This window comes from Cyprinus carpio, chromosome B11 (assembly GCF_018340385.1).
Source record: "Cyprinus carpio isolate SPL01 chromosome B11, ASM1834038v1, whole genome shotgun sequence".
Classification (NCBI taxonomy): domain Eukaryota; kingdom Metazoa; phylum Chordata; class Actinopteri; order Cypriniformes; family Cyprinidae; genus Cyprinus; species Cyprinus carpio.
The window spans coordinates 15,127,902-15,141,749 of record NC_056607.1 but is presented as its reverse complement, the minus strand read 5'-3'; the positions used below and the strand labels follow the sequence as shown (position 1 = coordinate 15,141,749).

Genomic DNA, 13,848 nt, shown 5'->3' with positions numbered 1-13,848 from the left:
CTTATTACCTCTTTAAAGGCATAGTTCAGCCAAAAATGAAAATTCACCCTCATGTCGTTCCAAACATGTATGTGTTTTTATATTATTTTTTCTGTTGAGCACAAAAGAAGATATTTTGAAGAATTTGGATAACTAAAATGTTGACAGTAGCCACTGACTTCATCAAAGAAAAAAAAAGGAAGTCAATGGCTACCATCAATTGTTTGGCTACCAACATTCTTCAAAATATTGTTTGTGATCAGCAGAAGAAAGAAACTCACACAGGACTGGAACAACATGAGAATGACTGAATTTGATTCATTTTCATTTTTGGATGAACTATTCCTTTAAATGTGAGTCAAATTTAACCCTAGGCTAACCCTTTAACATTTTTAAATATTTAAATATAAACAGTAAAATTTAAAAACGTGTTTTTAAATATATAAAACCAATCTAAACGCTCACAAATACTGATTCTAATGTGGTGTTTCTTTACTGGAAACGGGTCAAAATCACAGTTAAGGCAATAGAAGGGTTAATGCGTTAGGGGGCAGTGCAGAGCGATATGAGTCCATTTGTCAACACGAAGCAGCGCAAGCGTCGGAAGTGACGTAAAATCGCGTTGTGATTTGTTGATATTTGTGTCAAACTCTTGGTCGGTCATTGTTACGAAAGAAAAACCTCGAAACCGAAGGAATAAACTCGATCTGTGACGACTGTATTTATACACCGACACCTCGTATTATGTTAGGACAGGTGTTGCCATACATGCAGCGAACAAACTGTTCATAGACAAGCAAAAACGGCCGTTTATTCTCTGTGTGTAACTCATAACAACACAAATCACCGCAAGCCGGCCAGCGATGACAATACTCCCGAAGAAGAAACCGGCCTCCACCGCCGGTGGCGGTGATCATACGGACGAATCGGACAGACGAGTCGGCTCTGAGTCGCACCCTCATCCCCTCGCAGGACGCTCGGGGTCCCGACCCAGGGCCTCTCCGCCGCCGTGGACATACCAGGCCACGCCGCACACGTCCAGAGAGGAGCGGAGGATCGAGGCGAGTACTCGCCCGCGGCCGGCCTCCCCGCAGCCCGCTACCGCTGGAGCACCGGTCGTGCAGTGCGAAGGGAGCGCGAACTCGGCTGTGGTCGCCGGTCGCGTCGAGCTGCCCTGCGGCGCAGGTGGCGTTGGAAGCTGCTGCTCGGGACCCGGACTCAGCAAGCGGAGACGACAGGCGGTCTGCTCCAGCGGTTTGACAGGTGGAGGAGGAAGAGTGGGAGGCGGCGGTGGAGGAGGAGGCGGTAGTCCAGTCTCGGAACCCGAGGAGGGAGCTGGAGGCAACAACAGTGAGGACGAGTATGAGAACGCGGCCAGATTACAGCTCGTGGACCCCGCCACAGTCGAGCAGGTACTGGATGCTGCCATTTGGCAGGATACTTGACAGCACAAGAACAGGTTGCCAGTTGTGTCATCCTCTTAAATGCATTAAATGCATAGGCGCTGTTCTAAAGCGTAATAGAAAGGTTTAAAATTCTCTCTACATGTTCATTATTTATATTATTGTAAACGTGTTTACTGTCATTCATTCTTGATGGAAAAGAAATAGGCATAGAGGTTCTCTTAAGATATACGTTACTCACAATTATGATAAAAACTTGACTTCATGAAATAAAAAGAAAGAAGTATGACGTAACGTCATAAAACTAACTCTACATAATGAAAAGAAAATTTAAATTGGATGGTGACTGAGCTTGTCAATTATTATTCTTTGGAAGCTGAAGTTTTCTTGAATCAACTACATTTTAATCTTTTTGACCAAATACTTTTTGAGGACACTGTCAATTTTGTTGATTAAAATAAATACTCCCTATGTCCTCATTGTTCTATAATATATACTTTCCTGGTTGCTTTTTGGCCTACAGCAAGAAGAATGGTTCGAGAAAGCCTTAAGGGAAAAGAAAGGCTATGAAATCAAAAAAATGACGGAAGATGGGGCATGTCTTTTCAGAGCAGTCGGTAATATTTCTCTCCTGTATTTAGGGGTTATTTACTTGAAAGCTGAGTCAGTTTGCCTTAAGGACATATGCTGTGCTTTGAATTTGCTGAAATTGTAGTTCAGTAGTGCAGATTTAATCATGTGGCTATTAAAGTGCATAGGTGCCATATAGTGGCAAATAACATTTTTTCAGTCCTAAAGTATTCATGAAAAAAAAATCACAACCTTCATTTAAAAATCTAAAATTTCTGTATTATTATTGTCATTGTTATTATTATTGTTGTTGTTGTTGGATTAAATTTTTTAGTTGCAATGTGCATACAATTATTTTTTAAAAAGTAATTACGAATGACTGGGGAAGTCATGGAAATTCATTGACAGTTGACAACTATGGATTACACATGTAACGGTGTTATTTTAGTGTCATTTATATATTAATACAGCTTTTCTTAATGTTTATGTGCTTTTATCATTTTATCATTTTTTAAAGCTGATCAAGTGTATGGTGACCAAGATATGCATGACGTGGTACGGAAGCAGTGTATGGATTATCTGGTGAGTCAGTTAAATATTTAATAGGCATGTGATCAGCTAGAGACAAAAAAAGAATGAAAATCTGACCAAGCCCCAAGTCACGCCCACAAGCCACACTCCAGCAAATATATATTTTTATTATTACAAATATATATTTTAGCACATTAAAAGATTTGTCTTATATTGTATTAATACACATTTTCCTGTCAAAATAAAAAATAAAATAAAAAGCTGTATTTTATAATCATGATAACAATATAATATATTATAATAATAATGTACTAAAATATATTATAGTAAAGTATATAGAATTGTTATTATTATTAAGGTATCTACCAAAAGTTTGGAAAAATTACAATTATTATTGATTTTGAAATAAATATCTTCTGCTCATCAAGGCAGAATTTATTTGATCAAAAAAAAGTAAAAAAAAAAAAAAATTGAAATATTTTGAAATTATTATTACAAATTAGTATTATTATTTTCAAATTTAATATATTATGAAATGTAATGTTAAAGCACTAGCAATTTCAAATTCTTACCGCCATTAATAAAAAGTCACCGGGTCGAGTAACAAGTTTCAGCACTGGTTCTACTCTCATTTGGCACTTTGAATCACTTGAAAAATAACAAAACCAAACAAAAAAAAACATCCCTGATTTAAGAATAAATGATTTGCATTTTACAATATAGTTAACGTTGAAGTGTGAATTTAACCCTTTTTAATTATCAAACAAAGTGCAGTTTTGATTTTTTGTTTATACTTACATTTCAGACAAAAAATGCGGATTACTTCTCCAGTTATGTCACAGAGGACTTTACCACATACATTAACAGAAAGAGGAAGAACAACTGTCATGGGAACCACATTGAGATGCAGGCCATGGCAGAAATGTACAACCGGCCAGTGGAGGTTTACCAGTATGGCATAGGTTAGTCAATGTCTGTTGAATTCCTGGTGTCTTATTGGCTGTCAGTGGTATATTTGAGGATAGAAGAGGAAATATGTTTTAATTTTATTTGAAAACTCCCATTTTCCAGAGCCAATAAACACGTTCCATGGCATCCAAGAGAATAATGATGAGCCGATACGTGTCAGTTACCACAAGAACATCCATTATAACTCTGTAGTGAATCCCTACAAGGCTAGTGTTGGGGTGGGGCTGGGCCTCCCCTCCTTCAAACCAGGGGTAATATACATTAGTGATTTTTCACTCAGTAATGAAAATTTGCTGAAAATGTACTCACCTAGAGGCCAACCATGATGTGGATGGTTTTTTTTTCCCTAGAGATTTAGCTCACTAATGGATCATGGGTTCCATCAGAGTGAGGGTTGAACATTTAGTAAACAATTCACAATACATTCATTGATGGACTGAAGTTGTGTGGATTACTTGTGGTTTGTTGTGATGTTTTTATCAGCTGTTTGAACTCCCATTCTGATGGCACCCATTCCCTGCAGAGGATCCATCAATGAGCATAATGTAATGCTGAATGTAGATCATTTTCAAAAAAGAAACAAACTCATCTATATCTTTACTGGCCTGAGGGTGAGTACATTTACATTTTTGGGTTAACTGTTGCTTTAATATCTGTTATTTTGTCTCTGTGTAGTTCGCTGACCAGAGTCTCATGAAAAATGCTATTAAGACGTCTGAGGAGTCATGGATTGAGCAGCAGATGCTGGAGGACAAGAAAAGAGCAACAGATTGGGAGGCCACCAATGAGGCCATCGAGGAGCAGGTGGCTCGTGAGTCCTACTTGCAGTGGCTTCAGGACCAAGAGAAGCAAGCAAGACAGGTATGAACCATCCCAGCCATCCTAATCAAAGCAAATTTAAATGACTTTGAAACATTTCCCTCTCTCCTTTTCCATTCAGCCTCGTAAAGCTAGTGCCACCTGCAGTTCTGCCACAGCTGCCACATCCAGCGGCTTTGAGGACTGGGGATGCCGGTCTCCCCGCCAGCGCAGCTCTGCCCCCTCTCCAGATCATCCAGGCCCGGCTCACCCTGAACCCCCTGTCAAACCTCCCTCTCCAGCAGGAGCTTCGCTGGCTCTTCCCAAACCCCCGTCACCATGTGCCCCAGGTCTGTATGTGTGTGTATGTTTTCATTGCTTACGCTAATGCACAATTCTTGCTTACTAACTGGTTCTTCCTGGACTTCTTTTCGGTCCAAGTCATCAGTCTTCTGCCAACTCTTCCCTGGTGTCTCTCTACCCAAGCCTGGGCTACAGGACTCTAATGCAGGAGATGTCACCTACTGCCTTCGGTAAGGCATTCCATGCTTCAGTATAAATGCTTGTTGATCTATACTTTGTCTTTAAACAAGCTTAGTTAATTAGCTGGATGTTTTCATTTTTAGGTTTAACAGATTGGGAAGACAATGATGTTCTGGCCTCAGTCCTGGCTGCATCACAACAAGAATACCTCGACAGCTTGAAAAAAAATGCAATGCACAGAGAATCTTCTCCAGACTGCAGTTGATATATTGGACAGCACAACTGGTGGCACAAACCACAGAACAGCTGCATTTCTATATTTCAACACCTTGCAATGTTTCTTCCTCTCCCCTCTTTATAAATACCACTGTATTATTATTTTTTTGCCAACTCATTTTCCTTAATTTCATTAAGCTTCATGGACCTAGTTAGGCATGTTTAAATAAACATTGTAAAATTAATATTAAAAATATAATCTCAACTGTTTATTATTATCAGGTGTTTTCATTATTTGAGCAGAATAAATTATACTAATTAGTATAGGAATGTTGAAAATGTTTTGCTTTTTTCCCCTAATTTTTCAATATCGACCAATGCAGCACAGCAAGCTGCAGGTTTTGGTTATTTAAAGATGAACAATAAACCATTCAAATTGCTTCAATGTTTGAAACTGTCCAGAAGTTTTAAGTGAAAATTGAGGTTTCATTAGTTAATACTAGACATGCAACTAACATCATAACATACTATATATCACATATCCACATGTATATATATATATTTGAGTAAAGTACAAAATGTAAATATTGTGTAGCTATATAAATGTATAAATTGTATATATAAACATTTACGTCCATGGAAGTTTTATACACACACACATTCTGCAGTGTATAGGAAATTATAGTGTGTTCTCACACTTCTTATTAACGTCAGTTCCGGAAGTATTACAGTCATTTTATACAAAGTACGTCCATTTTCAGGGGCTCAGTAGTATTTAGACAAAGTGACAATTGTAAACATAAGCACAATTTTAATACTTGGATGAAAATCCTTTGCAGTCAATGACTGCCTGTAGCCCATGGGCATCACCTTTCCTTCCCAGAGATGCTTTGCCAGGTCTTCACTGCTGCCACCTTGAGCTGCTGCTTGTTTGTGGGACTCTCTGCGTTCAGTCTTGTCTTCAGTAACTGAAAAGCATGAGGATTGGGATCAGGCGATTGACTTAGCCATTGAAGAATATTCCATTTCTTTGCCTTCAAAAGTCTTAAGTTGCTTTCGCAGTATGTTTAGGGTCATTATTCATCTGCACTGTGAGGCTGCGTCCTATCAGTTTTGTAGCATTTGACTGAATGTGAGCAGAGAGTATATAGCCTTCAAGACCTCAGAATTCATACTTCTATCAGCAGTTTCATCATCAATAAACACCAGTGAGCCCTTTCCATTGACAGCCATACACTGCTCCACCATGCTTGACACTTGATGTGATGTGCTTTGGATCCTCAGCTGTTCCTTTCTTTCGCCATAGTTTTCTCTTCCCATCAGTTTGGTACACGTTAATCTTATTTTAATCAGTTTAGAAAACAAGTACGACCACTAGACGTCGCTAATGTGCAATGTATTGAAAGCTTCATCTTGAGATTATACGTACGCATAAAAGTTTTCAGATTTATAAAACCATGCGTACGCGAGAACCTGCGCAAAAATCCCTTTATAAATCCCGGTCAGGGGAAGATTGTGCGTGCGTGCAGCTCTACCCGGTCTCCTCCCCAAAATGATCATATGGAGCATACAGCATCTCGTTTTACTATCCATAACCTCATCTGAATATCATTTCTATGCATATTCCCATCCACGTGACACCTTGTTTAACACCGTCACAGGTACAAAATGATACGGAAATATGAGATACGGACTAAATCATATATTTTTTGCCACATTAATTTTTATTGCCCAAATCATCCAGCATGTTTTAGAATAAATGTATCAAAATATCCATAAAAACAAACTGTTTAGTTCTCAGATAAATAGCCTATTTATTTAGAATATACTTGACCTCATTCTTTTCCTCTGGCCTAATAGTATTTCAATTGTTTTAAACAATTCAAATCAAATAAAATGTATACAGTTTTGCTGAAAAGGTAAAACACCTCTAGGTTTTTTTTTTTTTTTTTTTTTTTTGTGGAAACAGATAAGCCTATATTCATTGCAGTGTAAATAAAATTGTCTTGGCGCATCTCTGACAAGTATTTTAAAAAGGAAATACGCAAATCTTACACGCAAATTACTTTTCTCACACCAGGAAAAATAGTGCGTAACGTTATACGCACAGTCAAGAGCATCCGCACGCTGCGCACATATTTACGCCAAGTTTATTTTTATAATTTATAAATACATATACGTGCGTGGAAAACAGCGTACGTACATTTCTTTACCTATTTTTTTGCGTACGCAACATTAATACACGAGGCCCCTGATAATTAAATACCTGACCGTATACAAGTATGTCATTATAGACTTTTATTTTGAAACAAGTCAACCGGAAGTGGTTGTGGGTATTTGTTTTCTATCGTTTTTAATGTCAAGCTTCCTGGAGCACCGGCAGCTGAGTCAGTTTCGCAGAGCGAAAGCTAAAGATGGTTTTGGTTTTGATTCGTCGTTAATAATTTATTCAGCCAGACATGAATGTGATGAAGACGAGTAGTGAATCAGTCCACGAGAGGAGACATTTATGGGGAGAGATCGTGAGATTTTCCCATATGTAACGTAGACTAGCTGGAAGTTACTGTCCTGTAATCTGCTCAGTAACTCTGTGATTTGAACCAGTTCGTGTTATGTAAATATCGCGATCGATAGTCATTCATTGTTGTTAAAGTTTCGGCATCAGAAGACGCGCGTGACGGTGTTTAAACTCCACGAGCGGTGCAGATATGGGATAACAGCAGTAATCAGATTAAACGGCTTTAGACTTCACTTTTGTAAACGAAGTACGAACCTTCATTAATTATATTGCTTTACTGATATATTTGTCATTTGACTGGGTGTTATTAAGTCAAGTTCTCATCTTGAATTCAGCTGTTTGCATGTTGACATGGATCAGAGGAGTCAAGAGAGTGGGGATATGGAGGAGGTGAGGATATGTGATCCATCCATCCTTCCACAGTGTCTTGATCAGACAGGTAATGTTTTGCATTGTTACAACATGTGTTACAGTGGCCAACATGCTGATTTTACAGTCCTGATTTTACTTTGCTTTCCAGATGCTGCTTACTCAGATAGTGACGTCCCATCAGAAAACCATTGTGTGAATGAAGATCACAGGATGCCTTCAGACCCAGAGGGGCTCTTGGAGTCAGCAGACCTTATATCAATAGAGAGCAGCCAACCACAAGAGCTTTTAACAGATATGCAGAAGCTCCACATTGATGAAGACCTCTCTCTGTGCGCCGGGGCTTCGGAGACTGATTCTGGGAAAGCGTCTGAGGACTCTGCATTAGCTGACAATGGCCACGATGACTCGCGTGAGTTTGTCGTAACTATGTTAGCCCAGGGTAAGATGGAGGAGCAGGGAATTGGTATGAAAGGAGACTTGTCACCTCTATCCGAGACCGGCACACCTCCGGGACCTCCCTCGCACAGGAATGAGGATGTGACGGCGGAGAGTTGGAGACAGCACAGGAAGCATGTATTTGTGCTGAGCGAAGCTGGGAAGCCCATCTACTCCCGATATGGAAGTGAGGAGGCCCTGTCCTCCACCATGGGAGTGATGATGGCCCTGGTGTCCTTCGTTCAAAGTGGAGACAACATCATTCGCTCCGTCTACTCCGGTAAGTGACTTAGGAAAGATTGGCCCAAAAATTGAATGCTTTAATCTACTCATAAATGTGCACGCAAAACATGCAGATTTTCTCCTCTCACAAAACAGCTAAAAATCTTTGTCCAGACATATGCTCTCTCCACCTTCTAATATCCTCTGACATAGCAACGCAAGTATCTGTTAGTGTTTAATTTAATTTCATTGATCTGATTTTTCATGTAGCCCATAGTTTTTTTTTTTTTTTTTTTTTTTTTGTAAATCCTTTAAATCAATTTGATTGAACAATTAATATTTTTTAACTCAATTTACCAACTTTTTATAAAATAAGCTTGTTCTCTTTTTTATGATATGTTTAATGTTATAAAAATGCACTTATGTTGACAAGTTTTTGTCAGATTTTAGACATATATAGAAAAATATTTTACCCTCACTTTACCCCTTTTATTAAAAATTTAGTAAAAAAGTAATATTGTGAAATATTATTACAATTTAAAATAACTATTTTCTGTTTTAATATATTTTAAAAGGTAATTTATTCCTTTGATGGCAAAGCTGAATTTTCACCAGCATTATTCCAGTCAACATTTAGTATCTCAAATATTATTAGTAATGTTGAAAAAAATTGTCCTGCTTAGTATTTTTGTGGAAACCATGATCATTTTTTTTCAGGATTCTTTGACAAATAGAAAAAAGCAGCAATTATTTAAAATAGAAATGTGTTTTAATATTTTAAATGTCTTTATTGTCACTTTTGATTACTTTAATGAATGTGTCCTTATTGAATAAACATATTCCTTTAAATTTCGAATGGTAGTGTATATTGTTTACATCCACAAATGTGAACACATTTTGTACAAATTCTTGCATAATCGCTGTGTTAGACCTGAGAACAAATAATCATATACCCAAGTAATGAATAATCATGCTTAAATAACTTAAACTGGTTCTTCTCTCCTGATAGATGAGCACAGGGTTGTGTTCATGCAGCGGGGTCCTCTGGTGCTGGTGTCCGTCTCCAGCAGCCGTCAGTCAGAGCAGCAGCTCCGTAACGAACTGCTCTACGTCTACAACCAGATCGTCAGCATGCTCACGCAGGCCAGCATCACCCGCATCTTTGAGCACAAGAAGAACTACGATCTGCGTCGCCTGCTGGCCGGCTCGGAGAAGATCCTCGACGGCCTCCTTAACCTTGTGGACTCAGACCCCAGCTTCCTACTCTCCGCCGTGCACTGTCTCCCCTTGGCCTCGTCTCTCAGGGACTCCCTCAGTCAGATTCTTCAGAAGGCCATCACGCCCAACCTGGTCTTCTCCATCCTCATAGCCAAGAACCAGCTGCTCACCATAGTGCAAGAGAAGATGGTCATCGACGATGCCCGACTGGAGCCTGCTGACCTCCACCTGCTGCTGAACCTCATCGGGGCCTCGTCCGCTTTCCAGGCTGGGGAGATCTGGACGCCCATCTGCCTGCCCAGTTTTAACCCTGACTGTTACTTTTATGCGTACATCTCGTATCTGGACCCTCCTGAATGTACTGTTTGTCTGGTTCTTCTCTCCACTGATAAAGAGGCGTTTTATTCTGTGGCCGAGTGTAAGCGGAAGATCGAGGAGGCTATGCAAACGAATAATGCGCTCAACTCCATAGCGAAAGCACATTCGTACAGCGTTAGTCAGGTGGGAGTGTCTGACCTCAGGCATTTCATGTACAAGCCTTTTGATGTGCCCGACAACCATCGCCAGCTAACACAGTTCACCAGGTGAGTGTTTGAGGATATCACAAAACCTGTCTAGCTCACTTCCTCCCCAAAATAAAAAGAATTTATGTTATTTCTTTAAATGAAGCATGATTGTTCCTAATTTTTCTTGAAAAACTGATAGATTTTTTCCATAATCCTCTGATGAATAGAAAGTAAAAAAACAGCATTTATTTGAAATAGAAAACTTGTGTATTATTTTACTGTCACTTTTGATCAATTGAATGCATCCTTGCTGAATAGAAGTATTCATTTCTTTAGAAAAAAGCTTACAGACCCCAATTTTCATGCAAGTTTACTACATTTCTTCCGCTATTTATAATTACTATGATGCAAAAAGTCTCATTGACTAATTTTTTTATAACTGTTGCCTTAAATTTTGGCTGATTTAGGTTAAAAGTTTTTGTGACTGCAATTATTTTTTTATCGTGAATTTACTGTATATATAAAAAAATTAAAATAAAACAGGGATGCACCAGTATTAAAATTCTAGCGAATAATAATAAGCTGATAATTATTTTCATGTTATTGCTGATAACGGAAAAATACAGATATTAAAATTCTATAATATTTTGTCAAAATAAATAAATAAAAAATGTGCTAAATCATCATTAGTCATCGTCATAATTTTCTTCATGCAAAATATAATTACTTTTTTCTCCTTTTTGTTTTTGATAAAATGTGACCGGGACATGTTTTTATGGGATTAACCCATATTTTTAACCCTCTGCTTGTTAATAAATATAATGTATGTGCTGTGATGCAGTATTGTGATGTTAGCTAAAACTAAAACTATTAAAAACTATTACCCAAAATAAGATTAAATAAATATAAATATTAGATTAAAAACTAGAAAATTAGAAAGAAATGTTGCCTTGACAACTAACTGAAATAAAATGTTTAAGTATTAAAATATCTAAAAAATGAATAAAAAATATGTAAAAATAACAAATATGAAAAATAAAAGTGAAACTGAAAATATGCCAATTTAAGATATTTATAAATAAAATAATAGTATGTAAACGGTGCTAAAACACTGCCTAGTGTTTTATTTGGCAACCTTTTAAATGTATTTAGTTAAAGTCTTTGTTTGCTGGCTTCATGACATCAGATCTTTCCTCAGCATCTCCACAAGTAACTTTTGAACTGTCTGTGAGCTGTAGATCTGAGCTCATGGTCATGCTCACACATATTTCCTGAATGAATTTCACAGAGGAATTGAAAGCATGTTTTCTTAATTTATCCTATTGTTTGATGCCAATAGAATGTGTCATGAGATGTGCGGTACAATGTAATGTACCACTAATAAAATTTCAGAAGATATTGAGATCTAAAGCACAAAGTCACCTTTGTTTTCCTCTGTGTCTCATGTGTTTGCCGCAGCCCAGAGATGGAAGCGCCTTACAGCAGTGAGGAGGAGCGGATGAGACTTCTGGACCTGTACAGAGACCTGCACGGACGAATCCACAGCACCTCACGCCCCCTCAAGCTCATCTACCATGTGGCAGAACGTGAGACTTTGCTGGCCTGGGTAAGTGAATGATAACTGCTGTCACACGCATCTGTTCGCAGTCCTCCGAGAACAAAACATGCTTTCTATCTCACCTGCCGCTTTCACTTGCTCTCCGCGCAGACCTTGAGAGATCGAGTTACCTTCAAGGCCTCTGAGCAGCACTCAAAATTTGCAAATGCAGATTATGCAAATGAGGATCCTGACCTTGCTCCACATGGAGTTGCTTTGTAATATTCTCAGTTTAATTACGTGTTGCCCAAAGCAATTTAAAGGAACAGTTCACCCAAAAATGTCAATTTCCTGAAAATGTACTCACCTTCAGGGCAGGCCATCCAAAATGTAGATGAGTTTGTTTCTTTCTGTTAGCATTAGAGCACTTGCTCACCAATGGATCCTCTGCAATGAATGGGTGCCGTCAGAATGAGCATCCAAACAGCTGATAAGAACCACAATAATCCACAAGTAGTCTCCAGTCCATCAATTAATGTATTGTGAATTGAAAAGATACAGATTTGTAAAAACCAGCTCCATCATTAAGATGTTTTAGTTTCAAACTGTTGGTCAAAGATCAAGCACTGTTTGGATTACTTATGATGTTTTGATCAGGCACCCATCCACTGCAGAGCATCTAAATTTCTCCAAATCTATGTCTTGGATGAATGGGAGGACCTTTTTTTTTTGTGGAAATTTTGGCTGAACTATTCCTCTTAATTTTTCTCATTCCAGGTCACGAGCAAATTCGAGTTGTATACGTGCTTCAGTCCCCTTGTCACGAAAACCAGTGCCATCAATGCCATCACTAAACTGCTGCGCTGGATCAAGAAGGAGGAAGACCGTCTGTTTATCCGATACCCTCCAAAATACTCCACCACCCCTAACCCCAGTAAGAGCTCTAAAGGAGGTAAGAGTCCTGTTGAATCAGATGTATGTTTTCTTGGTCGTTTACAAGATTTCCTTCATCTGCTGACAGTTTGCTTTGATTTGGTTTGGTTTCAGATGCACACTGACCAGACCGACCCGCTGTGATCTGACTGCTAAAATAGCAGGACGTGCATCTCTGCATTCACCCTCAGTTTAGTAAAACAATGGAGATGATTCCACCAAAAGATCCTAATCTACCATGGGTTGATAAGTTATGTAAAGCTGCTGCTGTTGTTTTTTTGTGTCTTTGACCATTTGACAGACACATCTTAGACTGGATCTGATTTTATGTGGAAGGAAAAACAAATCAAATTTTGTGAAACTTTTATTCCAGAACAGAACATTTTGAGCTTTTCATAGCAAAGGCCCAATAAAATGTGGATTTTTTTCCCTTCTCAACTGGTGGCAGTGAACAATTATTGAAGCTATAACTGGATTGTTTTACTTTATAGTAAAAATTAATTGCATATAGATTAGATGGTATTAAATTAAAAGATCAAATCTGGTTTCCCAATGATGAGCTGTTCATCGTGGTCTAAAGAGCTTTCTGACAAAGTCTCTTATTTAGCATGGCTGCTTGAGCTGTGCGTTGTCACATTGCACCTTTGTTCTTTCTTGTGATGTATTCTTTTAGAGGTTTTCTTTGCCTTTTTGTCTTATATGGTTTTCTACTTGAAACTGAACAGACCAAACCTTGCTCAATTTTAATGAAAGAAAATATCATGATAAAACATATCACCAGATCTTAAAATTCTGTCTTTACTATGGGATTAGTGTACTTCAATTTCTGTCTCAGTTAGGTTACTGCACATTTGTGTGGTTTACTGTTGTATATATTTGTTTGTTTCCTGTTTGACATGCCAGTCATGAATCATGACATTTTTATTCCTCTGGCATGTGCACTATGATGCTGTCAAGATCAAGACCACCAAAATATGTTTGTTTTAAACCGCTGGGCATAGCAGGAAAATCCTCAATGTATGACATTTGGAGAAATACATGGATTTTTTTTTTCTGGAAAAACATTTGTATTCAAGAGGAATAATATATTGGTGCTGTAATAAATCTGAGGTTGCTCGAAGTACACATATTTTGAAATCTCATTTACTGACGTGAATG

General features: G+C 38.2%; 2 protein-coding genes across 2 annotated transcripts; both read left to right on the top strand.

The window, feature by feature from the left end:
- Positions 1-574: 574 nt before the first annotated feature.
- On the top strand, positions 575-5,398 carry LOC109074784 (OTU domain-containing protein 5-A-like). The gene is made up of 9 exons (XM_042734095.1): positions 575-1,391; positions 1,906-1,999; positions 2,470-2,534; positions 3,289-3,445; positions 3,555-3,703; positions 4,128-4,313; positions 4,393-4,599; positions 4,684-4,783; positions 4,877-5,398. The coding sequence occupies exons 1-9, from the start codon at positions 843-845 to the stop codon at positions 4,996-4,998; spliced, it is 1,629 nt and encodes a 542-aa protein (XP_042590029.1). The 5' UTR covers positions 575-842; the 3' UTR covers positions 4,999-5,398.
- A 1,887-nt stretch (positions 5,399-7,285) lies between these two features.
- On the top strand, positions 7,286-13,813 carry LOC109074779 (vacuolar fusion protein MON1 homolog B-like). The gene is made up of 7 exons (XM_042734094.1): positions 7,286-7,714; positions 7,803-7,906; positions 7,988-8,554; positions 9,506-10,298; positions 11,679-11,826; positions 12,535-12,709; positions 12,805-13,813. The coding sequence occupies exons 2-7, from the start codon at positions 7,819-7,821 to the stop codon at positions 12,813-12,815; spliced, it is 1,782 nt and encodes a 593-aa protein (XP_042590028.1). The 5' UTR covers positions 7,286-7,714; positions 7,803-7,818; the 3' UTR covers positions 12,816-13,813.
- The last annotated feature ends 35 nt before the right edge of the window (positions 13,814-13,848 follow it).

What these genes read in the sequence shown, in the direction of transcription:
- LOC109074784 (XM_042734095.1), top strand. Translation starts at nt 843, where the DNA reads ATGACAATACTCCCGAAGAAGAAACCGGCCTCCACCGCCGGTGGCGGT. An exon ending in ACCCCGCCACAGTCGAGCAG is followed by an intron (nt 1,392 to 1,905) that starts GTACTGGATGCT and finishes TTTGGCCTACAG; the next exon opens with CAAGAAGAATGGTTCGAGAA. An exon ending in TCCCCTCCTTCAAACCAGGG is followed by an intron (nt 3,704 to 4,127) that starts GTAATATACATT and finishes GTCTCTGTGTAG; the next exon opens with TTCGCTGACCAGAGTCTCAT.
- LOC109074779 (XM_042734094.1), top strand. Translation starts at nt 7,819, where the DNA reads ATGGATCAGAGGAGTCAAGAGAGTGGGGATATGGAGGAGGTGAGGATA. An exon ending in ACAGTGTCTTGATCAGACAG is followed by an intron (nt 7,907 to 7,987) that starts GTAATGTTTTGC and finishes TTTGCTTTCCAG; the next exon opens with ATGCTGCTTACTCAGATAGT. An exon ending in CATTCGCTCCGTCTACTCCG is followed by an intron (nt 8,555 to 9,505) that starts GTAAGTGACTTA and finishes CTCTCCTGATAG; the next exon opens with ATGAGCACAGGGTTGTGTTC.